Source organism: Phodopus roborovskii, unplaced genomic scaffold (genome assembly GCF_943737965.1).
Source record: "Phodopus roborovskii unplaced genomic scaffold, PHOROB, whole genome shotgun sequence".
NCBI lineage: Eukaryota > Metazoa > Chordata > Mammalia > Rodentia > Cricetidae > Phodopus > Phodopus roborovskii.
Window position 1 is genome coordinate 19,462,989 of NW_026126469.1, and position 23,319 is coordinate 19,486,307.

Here is a 23,319-nt window from a genome sequence, read left to right on the forward strand (position 1 = left end):
CAACATACCCAGGCAGATGTGAGCCCCCGTCCCTCTTATCTCTGGCTCACTAACATAACCATTCAAGACAGGCTTCAGAATGGAATCCCTGCCCCAGAACATAGGAGATCTCAAGTGGAAAGGGAAGTGTTCCCGATCTCCTAGCACTTAACTTAGTATCGGCTTTGGGCTTTACCAGGAGCTGCTTACCAGCGTGGCCTGTTGTCACTCAAGGAGTGGTACAGGGGTTCTGTGATCTAAGCAAGTCGGGCAGACTCAGACCCAGGCTGCCACACCACTGGGCACAGAGGTCTGAGAAACTCCTTTACACGGCTTACTAAGAGAGCACCAAAAGTTTTACTATAGAAATGGATATGAATTCTCTCAAAATTATATGGATTGATTTTCTAGTAGTCACAAAAGATCAGAAGATTTATCCATCAAAATTAAAACCATCCTTAAGTCTGGAATTTATAAATTAAAATTATCCTTCTATGGTAAATTTTCTTTCTACTATATATCAATTAGGTCTATTGTTATATAGAAAGTTTTAGATCTTGATTTTACCACTTCAAAATACCTAAGATATTTTTAATGTTGGTTCTGTTTGAGTGTGTGCACGCACGCATGCACACACACACGTGCAGGCCCAAGCACTCGCAGGTAGATGTGCATATTCTTATGTGTGTGGGGTACATGTATGTTAGGGCCATAGTAGTCAACCTCAAGTGTTGTTCCTAAAGAAATGTTCATTTTGTTTTTTGAGACATGGTCTCTCACCGGGACCTAAAGCTTAACTATTAAGCTAGGCTAGATGGTCACTCAAATCCAAGAATTTACCCATCTCCACCTCCCTAGGATTGGGACTGCAAGAATGTACCACCATGCCTGACATTTTAGGTGAGTTCTGCAAACCAAACTCAAGTTCTCCAACTTGGAAGGTGAGCGTGTTATCAGCTGAGCTACCTCCTCAGGCCACGATCTGAACTCTAAACATTTCTGTGTCAGACACTTTAAAACTCACAGGTTCTTTAGAGAGGCCAGGTATTCCTAAGAATAACATTATGCTTTAAGTTAAAGTCACACCTAGAAAACTAGCAAGAGCCCCTTTCCCTGTTCTTAAAAGGCATTTAGGAGCAAACCCTCCTTTCTCCGTTTCCACTTATCTAGAGAAGGTATTTTCGTGTTCTCCCTGCAGACTCTAGATGCCTTTTATTCTGTTTTCTTTCTCACATCTTACTTTGCCATGGCAAGGAAAAAGCTTTGAAAATGTACCGCTGGGAAAATGGTATCTTATCTGAAAAACTACTTCAAAATGGTATGGCAAGGGGAGCCTGGAACTTGAAAACCAAAGGCTAGATTCATATAGGTCAGCTTTGTCAAGAACGAAGAGCTTCAGCTGTCTGTGTCAAGACAGACACCACCACCTGCCTCTCAGGGACTAAGGAGATGTACATATTAAACAGGATTGCATACTTAAAATTCTCATAGAAAGGAAAGTCTACTATAGGACAATAATGGTTGCTAATTGGCTGTTAGTAGCTCAATCCACTCATGCATCATAAGCAGAGGGGCATTGTCTAACAGCATGATATAAGCATGGTCTCTGTAACCAGATGACATTCTCAAGCTTAGCTAATTCCACCTGGAAAATGGAACCATCATAGTCCATTTAACTTTCAGGACTCTGAAGATGGCTAAAACAAGTAAACCTATATACAGTTCTAAGAATAGAGCCTAGCTTATAATAGAAACAGTATAACCATAAACTTTAATAATAAGTGCTCAATGGCCAATTATGAGATTGAAATAATGTAAGCTATCTGAAACCAATGAACATCTTTTAAAAAGGATTTCAACTAAATTTCTCCAATCAGAGATTTGGATTAACAATCCCAACAGTTTCCCAATAAAGCTATGCCGCACCACCCTCAGCTCAGCCTCGCCCGCTCCATTGCTACCTTCTCAGCATCCTGCTCGAAGAGCCGCAGCTGGAAGCACTGATCTAGCTTGAGCTTTCGCACGTGCCACATCTGGTGCAGGTGTTGCCGGGTGGAATGCAGCTTGTCAAGGAGGCTGGTGATCTTGGGGACAAGGCTCTGGAAGTCAGCACTCCCTGGGATGCAGTTGCGCCCTGAGAAGCCATCACTGCAGCGGATGCACTGCAGCAGCCGCTGCCCCTCCCGGTCCAGCTCCTCCACTGGGGCCTTCAGCACCTTTTTCTTAAGTTGTGTGTGCTCATCGATAAGCCTCCGAGAGCCCTCCACATCCACAGGGAACTCCTTGCGGGCCAGCATCTCCTGCAGGTCCTCAAGGCGTGACAGGAGGTGTACTGCACTGTTGAAGAACTCCTCCAAGGAGAGGCGCAACTCAATCCATTCCTCGTGGTTGTAATCCAGAGAGCCATCAAACTCCTCTGTCAGCTGGGAGGGGTCCACCAACTTCGTGAGGCCCTCCACAGACACCATGCTTGTCTGGGGAGGAAAGACACAAAAAGGAGACACAGTGATGCCGGCTAGTGGAGGAGACACCAGGGCAGAAACAGGCAGGAGGGAGAAAAGGACAAGTCCATACAATTAGAACCACAGCTGCCTACAAGAGGGAGAGAGGGAGTCCATAAGGCCCACTGCTCAGGAACCACAACTCAGCCAGGATCAGCAGGCTGAACAGATTGCTGGTTGCTTCAACAAAACCCTCCATCTGACCACAGCCCTATCAAGGAAAGATTGCCCATGTTCTTGTTTCCATCATCTTCCTGCCTCCACAGCGAGTTTACCACAGCTGGGCCTTCAGATTCTACAAACAAAAACTGGATGAAAACCTAACCCAGTCTCTGACATGGAGATAGGGGCCAGTTTTCTGTACTCCACAAGCTCAAGCCTGTGGACCAGGATATCATCATGGGTGGCTTAAGCAATGTGGTCAGTTCTTGGACTGCAAGGATTTCAAAGACTAGCTCAGTGGCCAAATTGGTACAAGCCTGTCTCCCTAGTTCAGCTTGGGGTAAAGAGGGTCACGGAGTGGGCAGGACAGCTACACAGAAGCAAAGGTTTCTAGATTTCTCAGAAACACTCTTTTAAGTTTCTCAACCTTTGAGATATAGAGGCTTGTTGTCACCAGCACCATAGAAATAAGCCAAAAAATATCGGAAGTGTTTTCTGTGGGACTTGGAGCTTTGGATAGGGTCCTGGGAGACCATGACGTTTAACTGTTTTTGCACCAAGACTATTTTCTTGAGCTACTAATAGAGAGTGAGAACTTCCTCAGTCAAGAGGGCAGGCCATTTGTACTCAGACTGTAGCCAACTGGGGCCGCCACCCCAACACATACGCACTCTTAGTCCTTGGGGACAGCACTCTAGAATGGGAAACTCTGAAAGGTTAAATGTAACTTGGCTAGAACAAGAAGGTTTAAACCTCTGATTTAATCTTATTTGTTGACATCATGAAGTCTCACGAACTCATATACACTCTGGAAAATTTAGTTTAAAAACAACATGCTTTCATGGATATGAAATGTGTCATCTTTAAAGAGGTTAGAAAAGCATGAATAAAATAAAAAAAATCTAATCACTTTAAATAAACCACTGCAAGTCTCAGTCTCCTCCTCACAGAGATTTTTAAAAACTATTCAAGATCACACTGCCCATATTGTTTTATGACATGCTTTCTAAAAAGTATATCTCATAAACATTTTGTAATACTTTCTAAGTATGATTTTAATAGCTTTACAAGATTTCTGTATCAATGTCACCAAAATTAATGGATTGTTATTAAAAATATCAGTAAATGCATGTACATGTTAATATATTTATATGTGCATGCATGTATATAGTAAACATACCATATATGTTATATACATATAATATATACATAAATGCAATATACATGTATGCACATACTATTACAAATAAATGAACTGTAGTGAACATCTTTGTTAGAATTTTTTTGTGATTTTAATTTGTTTTATCTTCTTGTTTTGTCTTGTAAGAATGATTTCCCAGAAGACTTATTAGACCCACAGATATAAACTCTTAAAAAGTTTTGATATACTTGCAATGTTGTTGTCAGAAATACTGATGCCATGAACCCTTCCATCAAGGGTTTATAGATTGTAGATGTTGTGCATTTGGGACAATTTCTTGAGCCTCTTATTCATACCAGAATATAAGTGGCAAGACCAAGATGGCCAAGGAATCTGCAAATCTTTGTCCCTGACATCTTGGCTACAATAGGGTAGACAGGGAAGGGACATAAGAAATGTACTGACTGAAAGGGGGAGAGGAAAGGAGGGAGACAGGGGTCTGCCTCACCTCAAAGATGAACTTGGAGCTGCCAAAGTTGGTCTTCTGTTTCTGCCAGAAGTTATCAGGCTTGATGATGAGGGCCACATGGATCTCGGCGGGAAAGGCTTCCTGCAGGGTTTTAAGGAGGGGCTTGATGAGGTCCCACTTGGAGCCCCGCATGTCGATGATGACTGTGAAGCCACGTTTGCAGACGTCCTCACTATGGGGAGAACAGAGTTCAGACACAGTCACTTTGGGCAGCAGAGACTTTTAAGTATATGGGCAAAAAAAAGTATCGGGAAACTCGCATCTTCCTGACTTGAATTGCCCTCCCAACTCTAGTCATTTGTCCAACCAACTCAACAGGTACCTCTCTATACTCACTGCACCTGACCAGGGGTTCAAGCATTCCACTTCCTCCTGGCACTTAGCGTCAGTTACACATGGGAAGTTTATCATGCACTTCATTTCTCTTTCAGCTTTTGTTTCCCAGGAGGTATCCCAGATCCTCATCTGATTAAAGTTCCCTGAAGACAGGGACTCTACTGCTCCTTAAAGATGAGAAGTCTTCCTCATGCTCACCCAAGACACACAGAACACTTGACCTCCAAATACAAACTGAGCCAGAGCATCTTTTCCAATACCTGCCTCCAGGCCAATTTCGCCAAATGGTTAATATAGTATATAAGTATATAGTATAAAGTATAAAGTATAATATAACATATATTTGCCAGTATTGTATTGAGGATGAATCACAAGTAGTTCAAAGCGTATGTCAACTTCAAAATTAAAGTTGCTGAGTCATGCTGACCCCTGGAGGATGTCAGGGTGGGGCTGACTTGTGGGGTAACCATCCAGCTGTCCAATGTTCCACCTGATGAATCTCACAGTTGGGGTTGTTGGGATGGGGTGGTAGCTCTCGAAATCCAGACCAACTGGGGTGAAAGTGAGCATTTTGAAGAACAAAACTATAAGCTAGGTAAAAACCAAGATGCTACTAGGTAACTTAAATACCCAAACCTCAACTACAAGTTTTCAAAATTGAATTTTAAAAATGTAGGCAAAAAAAAAAAAGTCAGTGATAGTTAGCGGTTTTTCCTTCTTTTACTTTTTTCCCCAATCCACTTATTTTAAAACTATTTCCCTATATATGGCATAATATTTCCTGGGGGGGGTTCAGATTTTCACCAACTTTCCCCTCTCCCAGGTAGTACTTGTGTAAATTTTTTGTGTGTGTTATGTTCCCTTCACTCCATCACACTTGCTTACACTTGTTAATTTTAAGACCACCATTGCAAGGTTGAGGCCACAAAGAGGCAAAAATTCTTTTTCGGGATTCATTATTAAATGTCAACCAGTGATAAGAAGGCTGTTTCAGCTCAGGGGACTTGTGTGAGCATATCCCACACATGCCAGCTTGCTCAGGCCTCCCAGTTAGATGGATGCTCCCTGAATAGCCCCCAAGGATGGATCCCTCTCTCCCTAACGCTGCACACCAATGAAAAGGAGTTAGGACCTCTCCTTCTCTGGCACTTAATAAATCCTCCCATGGCCAAGGTTCCAGACTTTCGGTGAAAACAGCCTGATCCCCCCAAGGTGCTCTGTATGTCTGCTATGCACAGCTGGGGAGGAGGAAGGGGAAAGGTGTGTGAAGGTGTGTGTGTGTGTGTGTGTTCTGTGTCAGGAACCCTACTATACATTATTTCATTTTATCCTCACCATAATCTTATAACCTAGATATGGCCGTCTCTACGTAGAGATGATGTAATTGAAGCACAATGTTTGCATAAGCAAACTAACTAAACAGACTAAGCAATTGCTCAGCAGAAATGCAAGACTAGGCCCATAGCTGTTGAAGGTTATGCTCAGATCTCTAAGCCATTGCATACCACCGTTCTGTAACTAATCATGGGGGAGGAGCTGGGGATCAGCAGCGAAGGATTTAGTTTAGAGAACTCACCAGAGATGAGGGAAACTAAGGCAAAGAGTCCAAGCGAGGAATCACTATTCTGCAGTAGGTGCAAGGGTACAAAATGGAGCAAGTGAAGCACAGGCAGGCACGGCAGCACACACCTGTAATCTCTACACCCAGGATGCTAAAGCGTGACCGTGTGCTTAGTGTAGCTCCTGGGGCAAGCACCCTTTAACCTATCTGGGTCTCAGGTCCCTCACTGTAAAGTATATAAACAGTGGTAAGTCCATTAGTGTATACATAAAGTACCATGGTGGGACCAAACACATAGTATGGCCTATGTTAGCAATCTTATAAGGAGCTGTTGGTGACGTTTTTGAGAGCCCTATATTGTCACTGTGCCCATTCTCCAGCTCCATGTCAGTTGCAGCCATCAGGTTGAGCCTGTCACCTTCTCCAGAGAACAGCCTTTGGCTGCTGGATGCCACTTCTCCTGGAGAAAGCAGGGCAGATATTACTCCACTGCATGGCTGGACAGTGCCCCTCTTGCACGGGTGTGTTAAAGCCTGTCCCCATCCCTCATGAGCAAGTGACTGTGAAAGGTGATGGGTGCTCAGAGCCTGTGCAAGCCCCTAGTGAGCTGTAAGCTAGGCTCTCTGGGATCACAAGGTCTCACGGTCTGTCCCCTTCCCAACTTTACTCTCACTTTCTTACAAGGTTCTCCCAGAGATCACACTCTAAAACCATTTGTTCCCAAATCTCTCTCTCAAAAAGATGCAACCCGACAATTCTTTTTTATTATAAATTCTAGGTAATGCTAATATAAATGATGCATTTCACACACTTGTGAAATTCTGAAGGCAATGTGATCTATGGGTCAGGACTACAGGAAAATCCTGGGGTGGAAACTTGGGTTTGGGAGTTGCCCAGTACCTGTATTTGCTGTGCAGTACATAAGTGGACACGAGCCTGCATGTGCAGAAGCAGGTAAGAATCATCCAGTGAAAACAAGGCTGAAAAGAGCTGTCTCCTGAGTCACAAATGGGATAGACAGGAATGGCAATGTTTAAGAGAAGACAACAAAAAGTAGAGAAGCCTGATGACCAGCACAGAGGTGGGCAAGAAGAGAAGCAGGAGGGTGTGCTGTGGTTAGTGTCAAAAGCTGCAGTACCACAGAGGACCACAGTCACAGCAGATTCCCTGGTTAGGGTCTGGGAGGCCACAGGCCAGGACCATTACCAGGGCGACTAGGGGAAAAACTCAAGATGGAGCAGCGATACAGTCATCCTAGATGGTGCCTGGGATGCTTATTTTTTTAAAAAAATGACAAAGTCAGCTAAAGCTGTCTATGGGCATTTGAAACCCCACCTCCTGAAGCTGCTGTGGTCCACACACCTCCCCAGCCTGCTCTCTTCCCCGGGTAACTGTTCCCAACCTCCTCTCCTCTCACAGGGTGTTCTCACCGGGGCCGTTTTACCAGTTTAGTTTATACAGTGTTGTCACTAAGAGCCTCACCTTTCTCTCAGGCAGTTTACCTTTAGAAGATGTCTATTGGTCCACATCAAACTTTTGGAGTTAGGATTCTGCATTGTGTACTGTGAAGCTGGAGCTAGAAGGAAGTAGGACCAGGAGCAGCACACTTTCATGTCCATTCTAAAGGGGCAGGGGGTGGTTCTCCCGCTTCCTACTCTCCATGAACACTAGAAGAGGCCACTGCTCCTTCCCGCTCCCCTTGCTTCCCATCTGGGGCTCGTGTCTCTGGGGACCCTACTGGCAAGCTTCCCAACATGTGTGATAAATCACAGCTCCTTCAGACTGAGCCATGAACTGCTCACAGACTCTCTAAGCCTCTCAGGCCCAGAAGTCATAAATGTATATACTGAATGACCGGATGATTGATCAGCCGCTCTTAGTACTCAATTCTAGACCATTTACTCTTTTGTTCATTAAATGTCACTGGAGTTGTTTTCACTCAGAGAGTATGTGCTGTCTCCAAGAGGCATTTTTACTGTTTTATGCCATTGCTTCTCAAATGCTAGTGCCTTTCATTTTCACCCAGGATGTTTATTTGAAGATGCTAATCTGGGGGACTGTCCAAATATTCCCAGGAAAGTTGTTCTGGGATGAGGTCAAGGAGTCTTTTTCAGTTCTGTAGTGGTTTGAATAGGTACAACCCCCATAGACTCATGTGTATGGAGTAGCATTATTAGGAGGTGTGGTCTTGGAGGAAGTGTGTCAGTGTGGGGGCAGGCTTTGAGATTTCATATGCTCAGGCTATGCCCAGTGTGGGACAGTTTCCTGCTGCCTGAAGATCAAGATGCAGAACTCTTAGCTCCTTCTCCTGTACCATGTCTGCTTGCATGCCACCATGCTTCTCACCATGATGACAGTAAACCAAACCTCTGAAACTGTAAGCCACCCCCAATTAAATATTTTCCTTTATAATAGTTGCCATGGTCATGATGTCTCTTCACAGCAATAGAAACGGTACTAAGACAATAACCAATGACACCGCTTCTCTTGGGTGTGGTATGTGAGAGTTTAATGATAGATCCAGTTTGCTTATAATCACATATTAGGGTGCACATTAAAATCTGCATGTACCACACAGCCACATCAGACAGAGCAACAGTGACATACAATCAGAACATCTGCCATGGAAACCTATAAGCACAGTCTCTCTGTAGCTCCCTCCTCTCACTTGCTGGAGAATGAAGCCCTTTGTCACCAGCACAGGCTTGGGAGAATTCCTGCCCTTATAAAAATACCTCTAGTTCTGTAGACTGTGGATGCTGCCACTTGGCCTAAGGGACTTCCCTGAAGGGCTGGGCACAGCCTTTCCCAGGTATTGGCTGATTGGGCTTGGAATTGCTGAAGTCCTTTGTAGGCTTCCCCCTCTACTGATCTACAATGAAATCATGGTGGTGTGTTTATTCCCCATAGAGCTTCATCTCAATTACTAGGCCACATCCTGTCTGTCTCTTCAGGGATCTCTTAGGTCCCATATCTCGTGCACCCAGAGCCATCTCTTGACCAAATGAGCTATGTCAGGGGGGTTCCAAGTCTGAAGGATGCAAGTTAAGAGGGCTTAGCTGATGGGCAGATGAGGAGTAAATGAGTAGGCACGTAATAACTGACCCTTTCTACTCTTAGTGGCTTCCTATGCTTAGCAAAGATTACAGCTGGGAAGGCTGATCTGAAGTCAGTCCTCACAAGTGGTTCTTTCTGCTAGGCATAGTGCTTTGTCTCTGTAGGAGGCTTAAACCCTGCTCTCTAGCCCACTCTGTTCATTCATACACTAATGTGACTCATCTGTCAACTCTGGTTTCTCAAATTAGAATACTCAATGGCTTTAGCCTGGGGAGTAAGGACTAGGTGTCTCAAGTCACAATCATGATAGTAATTGTGCAGCAGCACTAAGTACCCATCAGTGGCAACCCTACTCTATGGCATCACACTGGGTACAGTTGATTTCAGGGAGCCAAGTACCACTTCCTCTAGTCTCATTTCCTAACTATTGACCCCTGTACTCGATCTCAGGTGAGGACTGCGCAAAGCCCATCTGCCTCACCAGATTCTATCCCGGCCACTTTTGCGAATCACTCTTGATCTACCTCACAATCGTGTGACCAAAGACTAGGTCTTAATACTACCTTTCCTTCATCCTAGGTCTCCCGTGTCACATCCCATACAACAGACATGTTACTCCTGCGTTTCCCAATTGTTTTCAGTTTCCCTCTGTGCTACACTTGCCTCCCATCCCTCCATGTCTCTGTGCTTGCCCATTCTATCCATGTCTCTATGTTCATCCACTCCTGCCCCACCTCTGCTTAGAGAACTTCTAATCACAGCTCAGATCTCAACTTACAGGGGTCTTTCCCCAGGCAGTCGTCTCTTATGATGCATCCCTCCTACTCCTCTCTACTAGCTGAGGGGGTCTTCTAACCTCGAGCTTACAAGGCAAGGCATCCATCACATGGGTAACTATGGACAGATTTTGAGTAATCAATATATATGTCCCTTTAGATTGATATGTTTCAAAGGGAAGACTTAGGGATGGGGTGCAATAAAGTACACACGCATGGGGACCTGAGTGTGGTTCCCCAGAATCCACATAAAAAGTGAAATGTGCTGATGTGTGTTTGTGGTCCCAGTTTAGGAAAGAGAGAGACAGAGAGATCCCGGAGACTTGGTCAGCCAGCCGATCCTACTTGGCAACCTTCAGGCCAATAAGAGATCCTATCTCATAAAGACAGGTGGACAACTGAGGAATGTCACTTGAGGTTGGCCTCTGGCTTACACATACACACACACACACACACACACACACACACACACACACACACACGTACATATATGAGTATATGTCTATGCACATGTACACATACAATGAAAAAGTAAAAATAAAAGGAGGACCTAGTTATGAAGGTGTTCATAAGAAACACATTGTCACATAACTCTGTCACACTATCCATTAATTTGTTCACCCAATAAGTACTTATTGAGCATTGACTTTGTAGCTGGCCTAACACTAGGGATTTGGAACATAAATGTGGGCAAAGACAGAAGCATGAAAGTTATATTCTAGAAGGAGCAATAGAAGCAAGACTGCAGCTAAAGAGGGTGGATAATACTTAAGAACTAAGACACTCAGGACAAGTGACCTGGAGAGCAGAGACCTAATCACTGAGAAGTAACTAGCTAAGGGAAGACCAAGAAGAGAACTCAGGCAGAAAGGACAGCCCATGCAAAATCCTTGGGGCAGAGGACCACCTGGGTGCTGCCCTTCTGCAACCAAGCAGGAGTCTAGAAAGGGAGCAGGGAACCCGCAGCCACACTGGGCTAGAGAACTACATTGTGAAGATGAAAACTCAGGCTGCAGAGGCATCAACTAGACCCCCCTCCCCAAATACTGCAACATGAAACAACTGTTTGGTAGAAGTGAGACATTCATATGTTAATAAAAGCTAACTTTTACTCATTACCCGAGGTTCTGTGTATGGTAAGTACTTTATATACAATATGTAATTTATCCCTCACATGAAAGTCAGTGCAAGGTAATAATACCCACATGGTAAGGTTAAGAAATCATGGATGTTTGGTGCAACCTAACTCAGGAATGAGGGCCACCCTGACCTCTCTCCACTGGGTCACTGGAAGGCCACCATCAGTTGGTTTTCACTGTGCTCTGGCCTGACTCTTTTCGTCCCAGCCACTGTGTCACCTGGGACTCACCTTGTTCCCATGAATGTCTGGGATTCCCACTGTAAATAGCTACTACAATAAATAATATATGAACATATCCTGGTGATGGCTTAGGGCACAGAGATCAGCAGCAAACTCCCCTCCAGCTGACCAACAGAGGAGGCAGGGCTGCTCTCCTGCGCATATGTTACCACGGCTTCTTTGTTAGTTGCATGTTAGCAGTGTGTGTGTGTGTGTATACACATGTACACATGTGAGCACATGGGTGTGCATGTGTGAAAGCAAGTGGGTATATATGGGTATACTTACTTGTTCGTGTATGTGTATGTGTGTGTGTGCATGCACCCATATGTGTATGGGGGGTGCATGTGCATGTGTGAGAGCAGGTGGGTATGCTTATGCATGTGTGCATGCATGTATGTGCATGCATGCATGTGGGGGAGGTGTGTACATGTACATGTGTGAATACTAGTGTGGAGAACAGGAAAGACCAGTGTTTGGGTTGTGATGGAGCAGAGCTGACCTGTAAGTCAGACCTATTTATAAAGTTATCAAGGGGTGGTAACAAATTTAAAGGCTAGCCTGACCACTGAGGGATGGGTTCAGAGAGGAAGGACAAGTCACATTAGGGGCTTCCCGTTTAATACCACCCCCCTGCTGTAGTGTTACAGCTGCCAACAAGAATGTCACCTGCAGACTGGGTACAGAGGAATCTGGACAGATCTTACCCGTGGCTCCTGGTAGAATTTCTATACTTGGAGAAATCACCAGGAGCAGAGAGCAGAGAAAGGAAAGAACGGTATCCTCAAACAAGCCAATCACTTTCCACTGCCCCCATGTTCCTTAAATCCTCCTGTGAACTGCATGAACCAAAAGAGAAAGGGTGACCTGCTCCCTGAACCCCCACTGGCATTCTACACCATCCTCACAAACACAGAGGCTCTGGCTCTGACCTCTGCATCCATGGGTCCTGCGTTATGCTCCTCGTGGGGTTTTGCCAGTTCTCTGCTGATTGCCCCAAGCTAAGCCATACCAGCTTTCTGACACAACCAGCAGCCAGCAGGTGTTAAAGAAACTGTTAAGGACACATTAGCACTTGCTCTGAGCTTTTGTAATCTGTATAATCAGAGGTAGTAACAGGAACACTGGAGGAGGCCCTGCCTTCTGGAGCATGAGCCATTCTCTGGAGAGTACTGCCAGTAACGGATGCCTGCTCCCAGTAACAGCTCTCTACGCCACCCTTCGCAGAGGAGGGCCCCTCCACGGCTGTTTGTCCAAAGGGAGGAGTAGGAGCACAGGACGCCCTGTGCCTGCCACAGATGTCTTCCCATTGGGCCACTGCAGGGCCACCATTAGTTGGTGTTCTACTGGGATGTAATGTAGCTGCCATTGAAGCCACATAGGGAGCCATACTAATTCATCCAAACATTTTTTTTTTTTTTTGCCTTTGCTCTGCTTCATTGGAAGACTGTCCCCTTTATCAGTCATTATTCTAAAGGTTTGGTGTTGTGTGTGCTGTGTATATTCTTATAAGTTCACATGTATGTGGGGTCCTTGGAGCTCTTGCATAAATGTGCTGATATATGTGGATGCCATGTTGGTTATCACTCCTATGCACTTTTGTGGTTGTTGTTGTTGTTTTGTTTTGTTTTTTGAGGCAGTGTCTCTCATTGGCCTGGTGTGTGCCCAGTAGGCTGGGCTGTCTGGACAGAGAGCCCCAGACATCAGCTAATCTCTACCTTCATTTTCTTTTTTAAGTGTAGATGCTGTGGATGGGACACAGGTCCTCATGCTGGTTGTACCCTCTCCTAAGCCCCAATTGGTGTCTTTTCTATGCCACACAACGATCCATCTTTTGTCTCTGAATCTCCTGTTATGTGAGGGCCAGCGGGGTAGGCAGGGTAGTACAAAAGGATGGTTTGGCTGAAACTTAGAACCTTGAATGCATCTGTAATAAGTTCTAGAATGGAGCCCACAGGTCACCAACAGCCAAGCATAGCTATGAATGAGATATAATACAAGTCTGCAAACTGTTATGTTACAATGTTAAGAAATGGGATGGTCTGAGAGATTCTGATTGACTTGTGTGGGTTGGGGCTGTGCGCTTTTTCAGTGCCTGCCCTCCAACCCCAGTGATTCTAGCATAGGCTGCAGCATTTAAGGCTTATTGTGCTTCTGCCCACTTCCAGGATGAGGATGTACCCCTGGCCAGCTGTGTAACCCAGGTTTGTCAAGATCGAGCCTGACTCAGGGAAACCAGAAGTGATGGCCAAATAAGGAAGACTGGTGCTTTCCAGCTCTTTAAAACTCATTACCTAATTTCACCCAGATGAGGCTGTTTACAAATGCCAGGAGCAGGGAGTGACTGTTTCAGTATTTCTCCCTGAATGAGGAAAAGGGAACTATTAAATAGCAGTGACCGAGGCATCAGAGTTCCACCCAGTATTTCCACGCATGGTCAGCAAGTGCCAGGTCAGAGGTCTAAACTCACTCACTCCGTGGAACTTCTCGTCCATACGGCATCTTTAAAGCTGCCATTAGCAAACATGCAGGTGAAGTATGGCTAGGAAGGAAAAGACTTCCCATCCTGAATATGCCAAAAGAGCACTGCTGTAGCAAACGGGAGTCACAGAGAGCCCTGGGACCAGTGTGAGAAGGGCAGCAGGCAGCCTCCCAAAGGAGAAGACCCCACCCTCTGCAAGAGCCCCCTGCGAGAGGCCACACACTTGCTGCATAGCCCAATGCCACATTTGTCATCAGCAAGGTCATTACTGCCAGAGACAGCTGGCCTGGCATGTGATGGAGACACTCTAGGAAGATTGCAGCCACTTCACTTCTGGAAGTCTAGGAGGGGGCAGAGGAGTGGGTTCAGGGACAGGTAGGAGGGAAATTGACATGTCTGCCTAGGACAAAAACCTCTATACTTTCTTCTGGGTCACAAAAAACATGAAGCAGAAATGAAATGACCAAAGCAATGGATGGAAAGAAAGAAAAATCTGGAAGCCAAGTTCCATAGCCTCTGTACTTGCCCTCTGCCTCCACAGGCCTCCTCAGCCCTCCTCATCCTCTGCCTCCTCATCCTCAGCCCTCCTCATCCTCTGCCTCCTCATCCTCTGCCTCCTCAGCCCTCCTCATCCTCTGCCTCCTCATCCTCAGCCCTCCTCATCCTCAGCCCTCCTCATCCTCTGCCTCCTCAGCCCTCCTCATCCTCTGCCTCCTCAGCCCTCCTCATCCTCTGCCTCCTCAGCCCTCCTCATCCTCTGCCTCCTCAGCCCTCCTCATCCTCTGCCTCCTCAGCCCTCCTCATCCTCTGCCTCCTCAGTCCTCCTCATCCTCTGTCTCCTCAGCCCTCCACCCTCCTCAGCAAACCTAAGCCCTGCCACTATGGTTTCTCCATCTGCCCATCTCATTAGGTCAGAAGGATGGAAAAACTTGTTTTAACCTAAAAAAAGTAACATGTGACTACTACTCACATCTGTAACAGACCAAAGAGTAAATTTCCACCTTACTAGTAAGTTTGACTGCTGCCTTTGGACACACTTTGCATTTGGGTTTTATCTTTTGCCTAAATTCTGGAAACAACCAGACTGTGATCGATCCTTCCTAAAGGCAAAAACTGGTGCCACCAAACTATCCAAATTGTCTGCAATTGAAAACAGGCTGAAAATACCATGGAACCGTTTGGCCAGCCCCTTGGTGTTGATGTATGTAAGCAACTGCTCCCGGAACTGAGAGAGCACTCCATCATGGTCAGGGCTGGGCAGTTTAAGGAAGGGCTGGGTTGGCCTTACTACAAGTCTACAACAGTGAGTTTCTTTTCAGCTGACCAGTTAGAAAGCCTGGGCTTACCACATCCCAATCTGGAAATCAAGGATGTTCTCTTCCCACAAGGAACCAGGATGGGGTGTGTCACAGGTTCAGACCTTGGCTCAGGCAGCAGGCCAAAACCCAGCACATCAATGACTGGTGATGGGAACAGATAAAATTCCATCTGTGGACAGAACAGTCTGAGAAAACGCTCTGGCATCGGGGCTTTTAAGCACCCCACACCAGGCCTGGTCCTCAAGTGACCTAACACAACCAGGAGTTGGGAGAGAAGGAGCTTCTGGAAGAAACGAGGCCGGGCCATCCGGACACACACTGGGATTGTCAGTGTATTATCCAGAAACATATTTGTACTCGCTGAGTCACCACGCTGACAAGAGTGCTCCGTCTGGGCTCTGGAGAACTGGCTGTCATCCTCACTCAGTTTAGCAGCAGCAGCGCCTCCTCTATGAGCTAGACCACTCCTGCTGCTTCCAGGCCTGTGCATGCTCACTTCGTCCCTGTGCATGCTTCATCCCCATGCATGCTTTGGCTCAGCAGAAGGCTCGGATCCCTTGCAGCCCCTGAGAGGGGGCAGGGGATGTCCTGAAGGAGGCCTAGTCTGGTGACTTCACATTCACAAGATTCCTGATAGTGTCTCCGAGGAATCTAGGAATGAGGCCCTGCCCTTTATCTTGGTGCTCTGCAAACTCAGAGTTAAGTAGCAAGAACCACTCTGCAACCTTTCCCTGTTCCCAGGAGCACATATCTTATGGACAATCTGATCTCATGAGAGAGACCAGAACTTCTTCTACCTGTGACAAACTGTCAAGGCTCAGTGGTCTTTTTCAAATTTTGTTCAAGTATTTGTTCTTCTTCGACAATACTGGATGGATGAGGGAGAGGCAATTCTAGACACCATGAGATGGTGGGCAAATAGCTTTCAATAGAGGGTATTAGCACAGGGAAAGCCCAGGTACGTGTGTTCTCCCGAGTTCTTGTCTTCTGTGTACAAAGAGGAAAGAACAGTGCTTGAAAGGAAGGGTTTGAAAGGACAAATTAAGACTTTTATCTCTAACTCTGTGGCTGATGGGAATGATGATGAGGACTGTGGGCGTCCTGAGCGGTAATGATGCCCAGGGCACTGTGACTTCCCCTCTGCTAAGACCGAAGATGAGCCGATAACAGGGTTTTGCTTTTCTTTAGCTTTTCAAAATAGGATTTTTATAAAAGGAAGGCAGGTATTATTACATATATGCTATATTCTTTAAAATATCTCCCCCCAAATAGCATCATTATAAAATGCCAAGTTTGAGCTGGCAATTGTGTGTCTAGGCTAGGCATTCCCACAATACAATGTTTTATTTGCATTTACTACATTTATCAGAGAAAGCTTGTATTAAGCATATTTTGTAATGGATGGACAATAATGTCAATGACTCCTTAAATGTTAGTATTTAATATTTTTTTTTTTAAGTAAAGCTGGAAAACATAAGATGAGAAGACCACAAAGTGTTACTAATTTGGAGCCTCTTCATGTCCTCCAGTTTGTCTGAGCAAAAGTACTCTACCACTTGGTGGCAGCATACCTGAATTGCCAAAAGGATCTAATAAAGGCAGCCTTGGTACAAAGCTAGTGCCATGAAGCATTAGGATCTCACAGATGGTTACAAACATGTACTACTCCAAAGACCAGCAAAGGGCACAGCATAATACCTAACCATTGATGAGTGTGGAAAGTAATGAATGGGTAACATTCTGGAAATGTCCCTGAAATGGGGGAAGGGAAATAGCACCAAATCCGGAACCCACCAAGAAAAACTAAGACTAAACCAAAAACCAACCTCCTCATTGCTAGGCTGTCTCTCAGCATCTGTATTCAAGGGGTTCTCTTGTTTCCAGCCCCCCAACCAAATGAGTCATAGCTAAATTCAAATCACCCTGATTGCCTAGCATGAACACTGGGAAGGCCTGACGACATTGGGTCTTATTTAGCCTGACACTGAAGTTTGCCTAATCAAGATTACAGCAGACACTTTGGCCTCCTAATCAGCCCACTATGGGGGAACTATGGAGTCCAGCAGCCTAAATGAGATGTTGAAGACCACACATGAACTGCCCAGAGATGATCACCTAGGAGGCCTCACTTTCCTGATAGAGGGCATATAAGGCCTCCGATTCAGCTGGGCATAGAGGAGGTTGACAGCTTCACTGAGCTAAGCCAGGGATTGAGTGTTCAACTAGCTGACAAGCTAAACGACACACAGAGGGAAAGCTAGAGGTTCACCGAAGACACAATAGTCTTGTCTTTGCTACATGTCACAGCAGCTCTGAATACTTCTGTGAGGTTTCTGTTAAGGGGTCATGCTGTTTTAGGAAAGGAAAAAAAAAAAAAGCCCTTTTCTTGAGAGACCCAGAAGGGCAGGTCCTATGACACCTATGACAATCCCTTTAGCTTTACACCACCAGGATCACACCTCACTGTGTAATATACAATGGGTTTTCTTCATGATGGCGGGAACGATGGACAGTGGTTCCTGGGCAATGGTGAGCAAATACACTTAAATTTGTGTTAAAGTAAGAATTCAAAATTGAAGCCACTCAAACTGGGAATCTAAGTCAAGAATCTTGAAAGCAATGTGGGTTTATCCACCTTAATAAAGATGTCCACAACAGCCACTAATCTATACCAGAGAAACCACTTGAATCTATAGGCAACCGAGGAAAGCTGGGCACAGAAGAACTGACCTTCCCCAAGAAAGAACACACCAACTGGTTGACCAGTGCCTGGAGGTCAGCCTGGAAACCACACAGGTAGCATTGTGTGGACTGAACAGGTTATAGTTAGCAATGTGTGTATCATGCATGCAATATCAATTAGAAAAAGAAGAGGGTGTGAATTTGAAGGAGAGCTGGGAAAGGAAGAGTATATGTGAGGGTTAGAGAGGGAAAGGGGAGGGGAAACAATGTAATTATATACAATCTGAAAAGGTTAAAAGAAACCACTACAGATGTAGATAAATGTGTACATATAATGAGTTATGACAGTAAAGTTTTAGAAATAATCTAGATGTCTTATTGTCCTGGCTAGTGTTTTGTCAACTTGACACAGTCTAGAGTTATCTGGGAATGGAGACCTCAAGTGAGAAAATGCCTTCATTAGATGGGCCTGTAGGCAAGCCTGTGGGACATTTCTTTCTTATTATTAATGATTAATGTGGGAGGGCATGGCTCATTGTAAGTGGTGCCACCACTGGGCAGATGGTCAGCTGAGCATGCCAGTGAGCAGCAATCCTCCATGGCCTCTGCTTCTGCTCCTGCCTCCATTCCTGCTTGAGATCCTGTCCTGACTTTCCTGACTGTGATTGGGATAGTAAATGGAAATAAACCCTTTCCTTCTGGTCACAGTATTTTATCACAGCAACAGAAACCCTAATACACTTCTTCTGGGTCAGTTTAAATATGATATATCCCATGATACAACTCGATAATGTTAAGAAACTATAAAACTAAGTGAAAATAGGACAAACGGTATGATTCTCCATGTTTTTTTTTTTTTATAAATGAGCTCGAAGGAAATATAACAATATATTAATTCATTATCTCTAGGTGGTAGAGTTATACTTTCCCAAAGATTTTCATTTTTCCATGCTTTCAATTGAAACCACTTTAGAAATAGCTTTCCAATTTAAAAGGAGTGCCAATAGACATGTACACTTATTTCTTCAGCATTTACTATGTGTTTACCCTGTAGCTTTACCTCCATGACATAAGCATAGCTCTAGCCCTGAATTTGAGGAAGCAGTGCGAGGACCAACATGCAAGGCAAGGTAAAGAAATTGCTACTTGCAGTCAGCTGTTTAGGTCTGAGCTGCTTCTGTGTTTCATCCAACTAACCATCACACAAGGTCGGTCATAGGCAAGCAAAAGGTTAGTAAGCACACGCACACCCTCCTGCAGAGGGCAGCATTTCTGGGTTGGAAGTCCCCACAGAATTTGCACACATGTCCATAATTTTTCACAAGCCCACTCTGCCTCTGCTAGCACACTATATCCTTACACAAGGTCAGTAGCAATCCCCAGTGTCCCCTCTATGGGGCACATGGAAGACACATGGAGCGGACACAACAAACCAGACTCTGTCATGCAGGGCTGATTTATCTCCTGGAGGCACTTCCTGGCTCTCAGAACACTCAGGGCTGCTCCTCATAGTAACTCAGAGCCGCGTGGTTTCTGCCTCTGCCGGCCTGGTTTGTCCTTCTCCAGGGAGTCACAAACGCTGCCTCTGCATGTGAAGCATTCTGCCCGCTCTTCCCTTCCTCCCCACAACCTGTCCCATCTCTTCTTAGCCCCTGCAACAGTCAGCCCCACCAATCCTGCACAGACCTGTCAAGTCCTATCGCAGTGGACAGGTCAGAGGAGGGAACCAACCTCTAGCTGCGTATCAGCTGACCACTAAGTCAAGAAACACGTGCCTGACCTCAGAACAGGGCAGAAGTTTGAAACTCAAAACAGGCAGTCAGCAGTGTGAAAGACTAACTGCAGACCCAAAGAGAAAGAGCACGGAGACCATCACCACACCCTCATGCGGCACACCATACCCATCGGATTAGTTGGGGGGGGGGTCCCTGCTACTGACAGACTTTATCTCCTTAAATAATCCCACAGTCTAATTGCATTTATGGTTTCCCTACATCCCTTCGTACAATCTGGTGTTTTCCATAGTTGAGCATAAACAAGCTGAGTTTCCTTGTCTGGAACTGAACATGAACATGAGGGAACTCTGAAACACCTACCCACCCCACCCTCTCCACTGTCCCACATTCCCTCAGTCACATCAGCCCTGGCTGGCAGAAGCCCAGGATCCTGGCAATGGCCACTTGCACTTTCTGCCTCGGTGGATCTTTACTCCTGGCTTCCAGGGAACTTTTGGGAAAGCAGGTTGGAAGCATGGGTGGCTGCAGCCCATGACTAATAGCACATGGACTCAGCTCCTTACTTCCTCCCCTTCCTCTCCAATTCAGTCTTGGCCACCTTTGAGCCCACCTCTCACCATGTAGGTCAGCCCCCTGCACTCCATCACCACAGCCACACCCTTTACTCTGGCTCCCCCATCTCTTCAACCCATAAAACACAGGCTTTGGTACTAGAGATTGTCTAGCTTCAAATTATACTGGCTATATCCCCAACAGGCAAGTCACTTACCTTTCACAGGCCTCAGTTTCCCCTTAAGTGAAAAGGGAATAATAGAGTTACCTCAAAGCGTTGTGAGGATTAAGTCAATGTTTGTAAGTTCCTTGTAGCAATGCCCAGGGCTGATCTAGTAAGTATTCAATAAATGCTGGTCATTATTATAATTCTTCATATATATTAATACAACTGTCCATGCCTCAGCCTTCTCTACTCCATCTTCCATTCAGTTGCCAAAGCCAATCCTCTAAAAAAAATGCAATGTTGATTGTCCTTCTCCTTATGAATGACTATCAGCAAAATGCTGTAACTGGATCTCTGGGATTCTTTTCTGCCACTCTCAAAAGTCCTTATGTTTCTATCCTTCTGGGTTTTTGAAACTTAATTAAAATCCCCCTCACCTTCCCTGCCTCACACTTCCCCACACCAGGGCAACAACCCTGAAGATGCCCCATGCTGCAAGTCCACAGCACTGGCCTCAACTAATAGCCATCAATGAACTGAAAAGAATTTCACTTATTCTTTGGTATCGATAGCAATTATGGCACCTCTTCAAAGTACTGAAAAAAGTAATCATGATTGATTTTCCTTGTTTAACTAAGAGAAACTGCACAAGAGACACTTCAGTACCCCATTAATCTTCCATTAATAATTTGGCCATGAGCCCTCAGAGTCAAACATTGCTTCTTTTTCACTCAGAATTAGAGTTGAAGATTCATCCATGTTTTGCTTATTACTCTAGTCAGGAAAGCTACTAACAGAAACTTAAATGACACTAGCACTATCACTTTGCTGAGCCCCAAACCAAGCAAAACAGGACAGTATATGGACTGTGGAAATATGGGGTAAAGTATAACAAACAAATAAGAGAAAAGTAAGCACAAGACTCCACGTGTTGTAATTTTAAAAAGTGGCCAGTGAGAGGAAGATGCCCAGTGACAGAGCTTGGGTGGAGTGTTTTTTTTTTAAATTGGGGGAAAGGTAAAAGGGGAGAGGTGAGACCTCCTCTGGGGATAGGAGCAGTAGAAGAGATGAGAGAGGGGAAAGGGAGAGGGGAAAAGAGGAGGAGAGAGGGAGAGATAGGCAAAGAAATAGAGAAAAGAGAAGGATGGGAGGTAGGCAGGGCCCTTTTAAAAGGGACCATAGTGAGGGAGAGGGAACTGGGATCGACATGTAAAAACAAAAATAATAATAATAAAAAATAAAAAAAATAAAAGGGACCATAGTGAACGTGCACAGGTGGTGCTCTTAGTGGCTGCAGCTGAAGATGTATCCTGTCAGGACCCTAAAGGCAGGCCAGTACAGATGCCTGAACACTAACACCAGGCAGTGGCTGTACCTGGGGGCATGTGGGAGGAAGAAGCAGCTGTGGGAAGTATAGAGTGAAGGTCATGCTCAGCCTCTCAAGTTGGGGGCCAGAGTGAAGTGCTTATCCACTACCATGCTTTGTAACACTCATGTTCAGTGTATCTATTCTTTTGTGTATTCATACAGATATTTTTAAATTGTTACTATCAATCTCTCCTTGGTGGGAGAGAGCAATAATTATTGAGTGACCAAAAGATTTCTTTACAACACCTTGTTAAGGTAATTCCAAGTTAAAAGTTAAAATACTAGACTAAGACAGATGGATTAACATGCCCAAGTTTCACCCTAGGTCATCAGCATCCATACAAGCCCAGTCTCTACCATGCAGGTCTTAGAAGGCTGAGCCATATCAACATCAGTAGCTCCCTGGCCATCTGACTTCTGGGAGCACTCAGACAACAGCAAACAGGAGAACAGAGGAGAGGCGAGTAAGATCGTAATATCAAGTCCCTATCTCCTTCCCACCAGGGAGTCACTGTGTGCCCATACCATCTCTCCCCCAAACCTACAGCTCTGGAGCCTTCCTGTTCCTCCCAAGCCCTCCCTCTTCAGGCCTAGAAAGACTCATATTGCTGTAGCTGCTTTTCAAATCTGGGTGTTTTTCCCCAAGCCTCCTCACACCTTTTTAAGCTGCCCCTCAATGTCATCTTAAACTATACAAGCTGAGGCCACATGTTTCTTGACTGCAAGTGGTTTGAACTGAGACCTGGAAGTGAATATATGCTGCCTCTCTACCCCGTTCTGCAAAGGTTGGCCTGACTCTAAGGAAGGCGATAACTAACACTGGCAGTTACTATTGTAGTTTTATGTTCCTTAGCCACATAGTAGAACACTATTTGCTCTTTGAGACTGATGTTACAAACAGCTATCAACAGGACATTTAGCTGATAATGCTGAAGAATATGTGTAAAATGTGAAAACTGTAATAGAAACAATAAACCTTCGACACAGGCAACAAAATCAATTTACAATGGCTTTTAAAACAGAATTTTAGGCAAATGTAAATATAAACACTGGGCTACTGTTCTTACTGGTCCTATTTTTTTGGCCTTCCATCACTTTGATTTCTCCCTGTACCTTCCTTTAATTGACTGTCCCAGAACAAAGGACAGAGCACAACATCACTGCCTGACAGGTCCTTATAGCAGAGTGCTTGGGGTGGTGACACTTTGGATAGCTTCAGTCCCCTTGTGCTAAAAACAGTAGGAGGAAACCTTTGCAACCCCCCCTCCTCCTTTAGCTGTCTTCTGGTTATTCTTATTTTTTTAGTGATGCAGCACAAAGACAAAGCAAAAGAAGATGTGCAAATATTATCAAATAATAAGCTACAAATAAAGGCACTTTGGTTTGACTGGCGTTAAAGAATAACCCATCCTAATTTCTTGTCATCTCTCCTCACTGCCGCGACACTTGCATTCCTTGACACAGCACTCAGCATCTTGGCAGCATTGCTAAGAGCAGAGTTCATGGCTGTACAGCATTTGGTAACTTAGGAGCAGCAAAAGGATGTCAAAGCCAGATAATAGTGATGATGAAAAGGGGCATGTTGCTGTGACAGAAACAACCTTTACTTGAT

At 45.1% G+C, this 23,319-nt stretch overlaps 1 protein-coding gene across 7 annotated transcripts in view; it reads right to left on the reverse strand.

The window, feature by feature from the left end:
• Kalrn (kalirin RhoGEF kinase) overlaps nucleotides 1–23,319 on the reverse strand; it is a 503,507-nt gene that overhangs the window by 354,045 nt on the left and 126,143 nt on the right. For all 7 annotated transcript variants that reach the window (XM_051191394.1, XM_051191388.1, XM_051191393.1 and 4 more), the window contains exons 4-5: nucleotides 4,292–4,484; nucleotides 1,941–2,453 (exon numbers count right to left, since the gene is read on the reverse strand). In XM_051191394.1, the coding sequence (XP_051047351.1) occupies nucleotides 1,941–2,453; nucleotides 4,292–4,484 (706 nt within the window). The remainder of the gene's footprint in view (nucleotides 1–1,940; nucleotides 2,454–4,291; nucleotides 4,485–23,319) is intronic.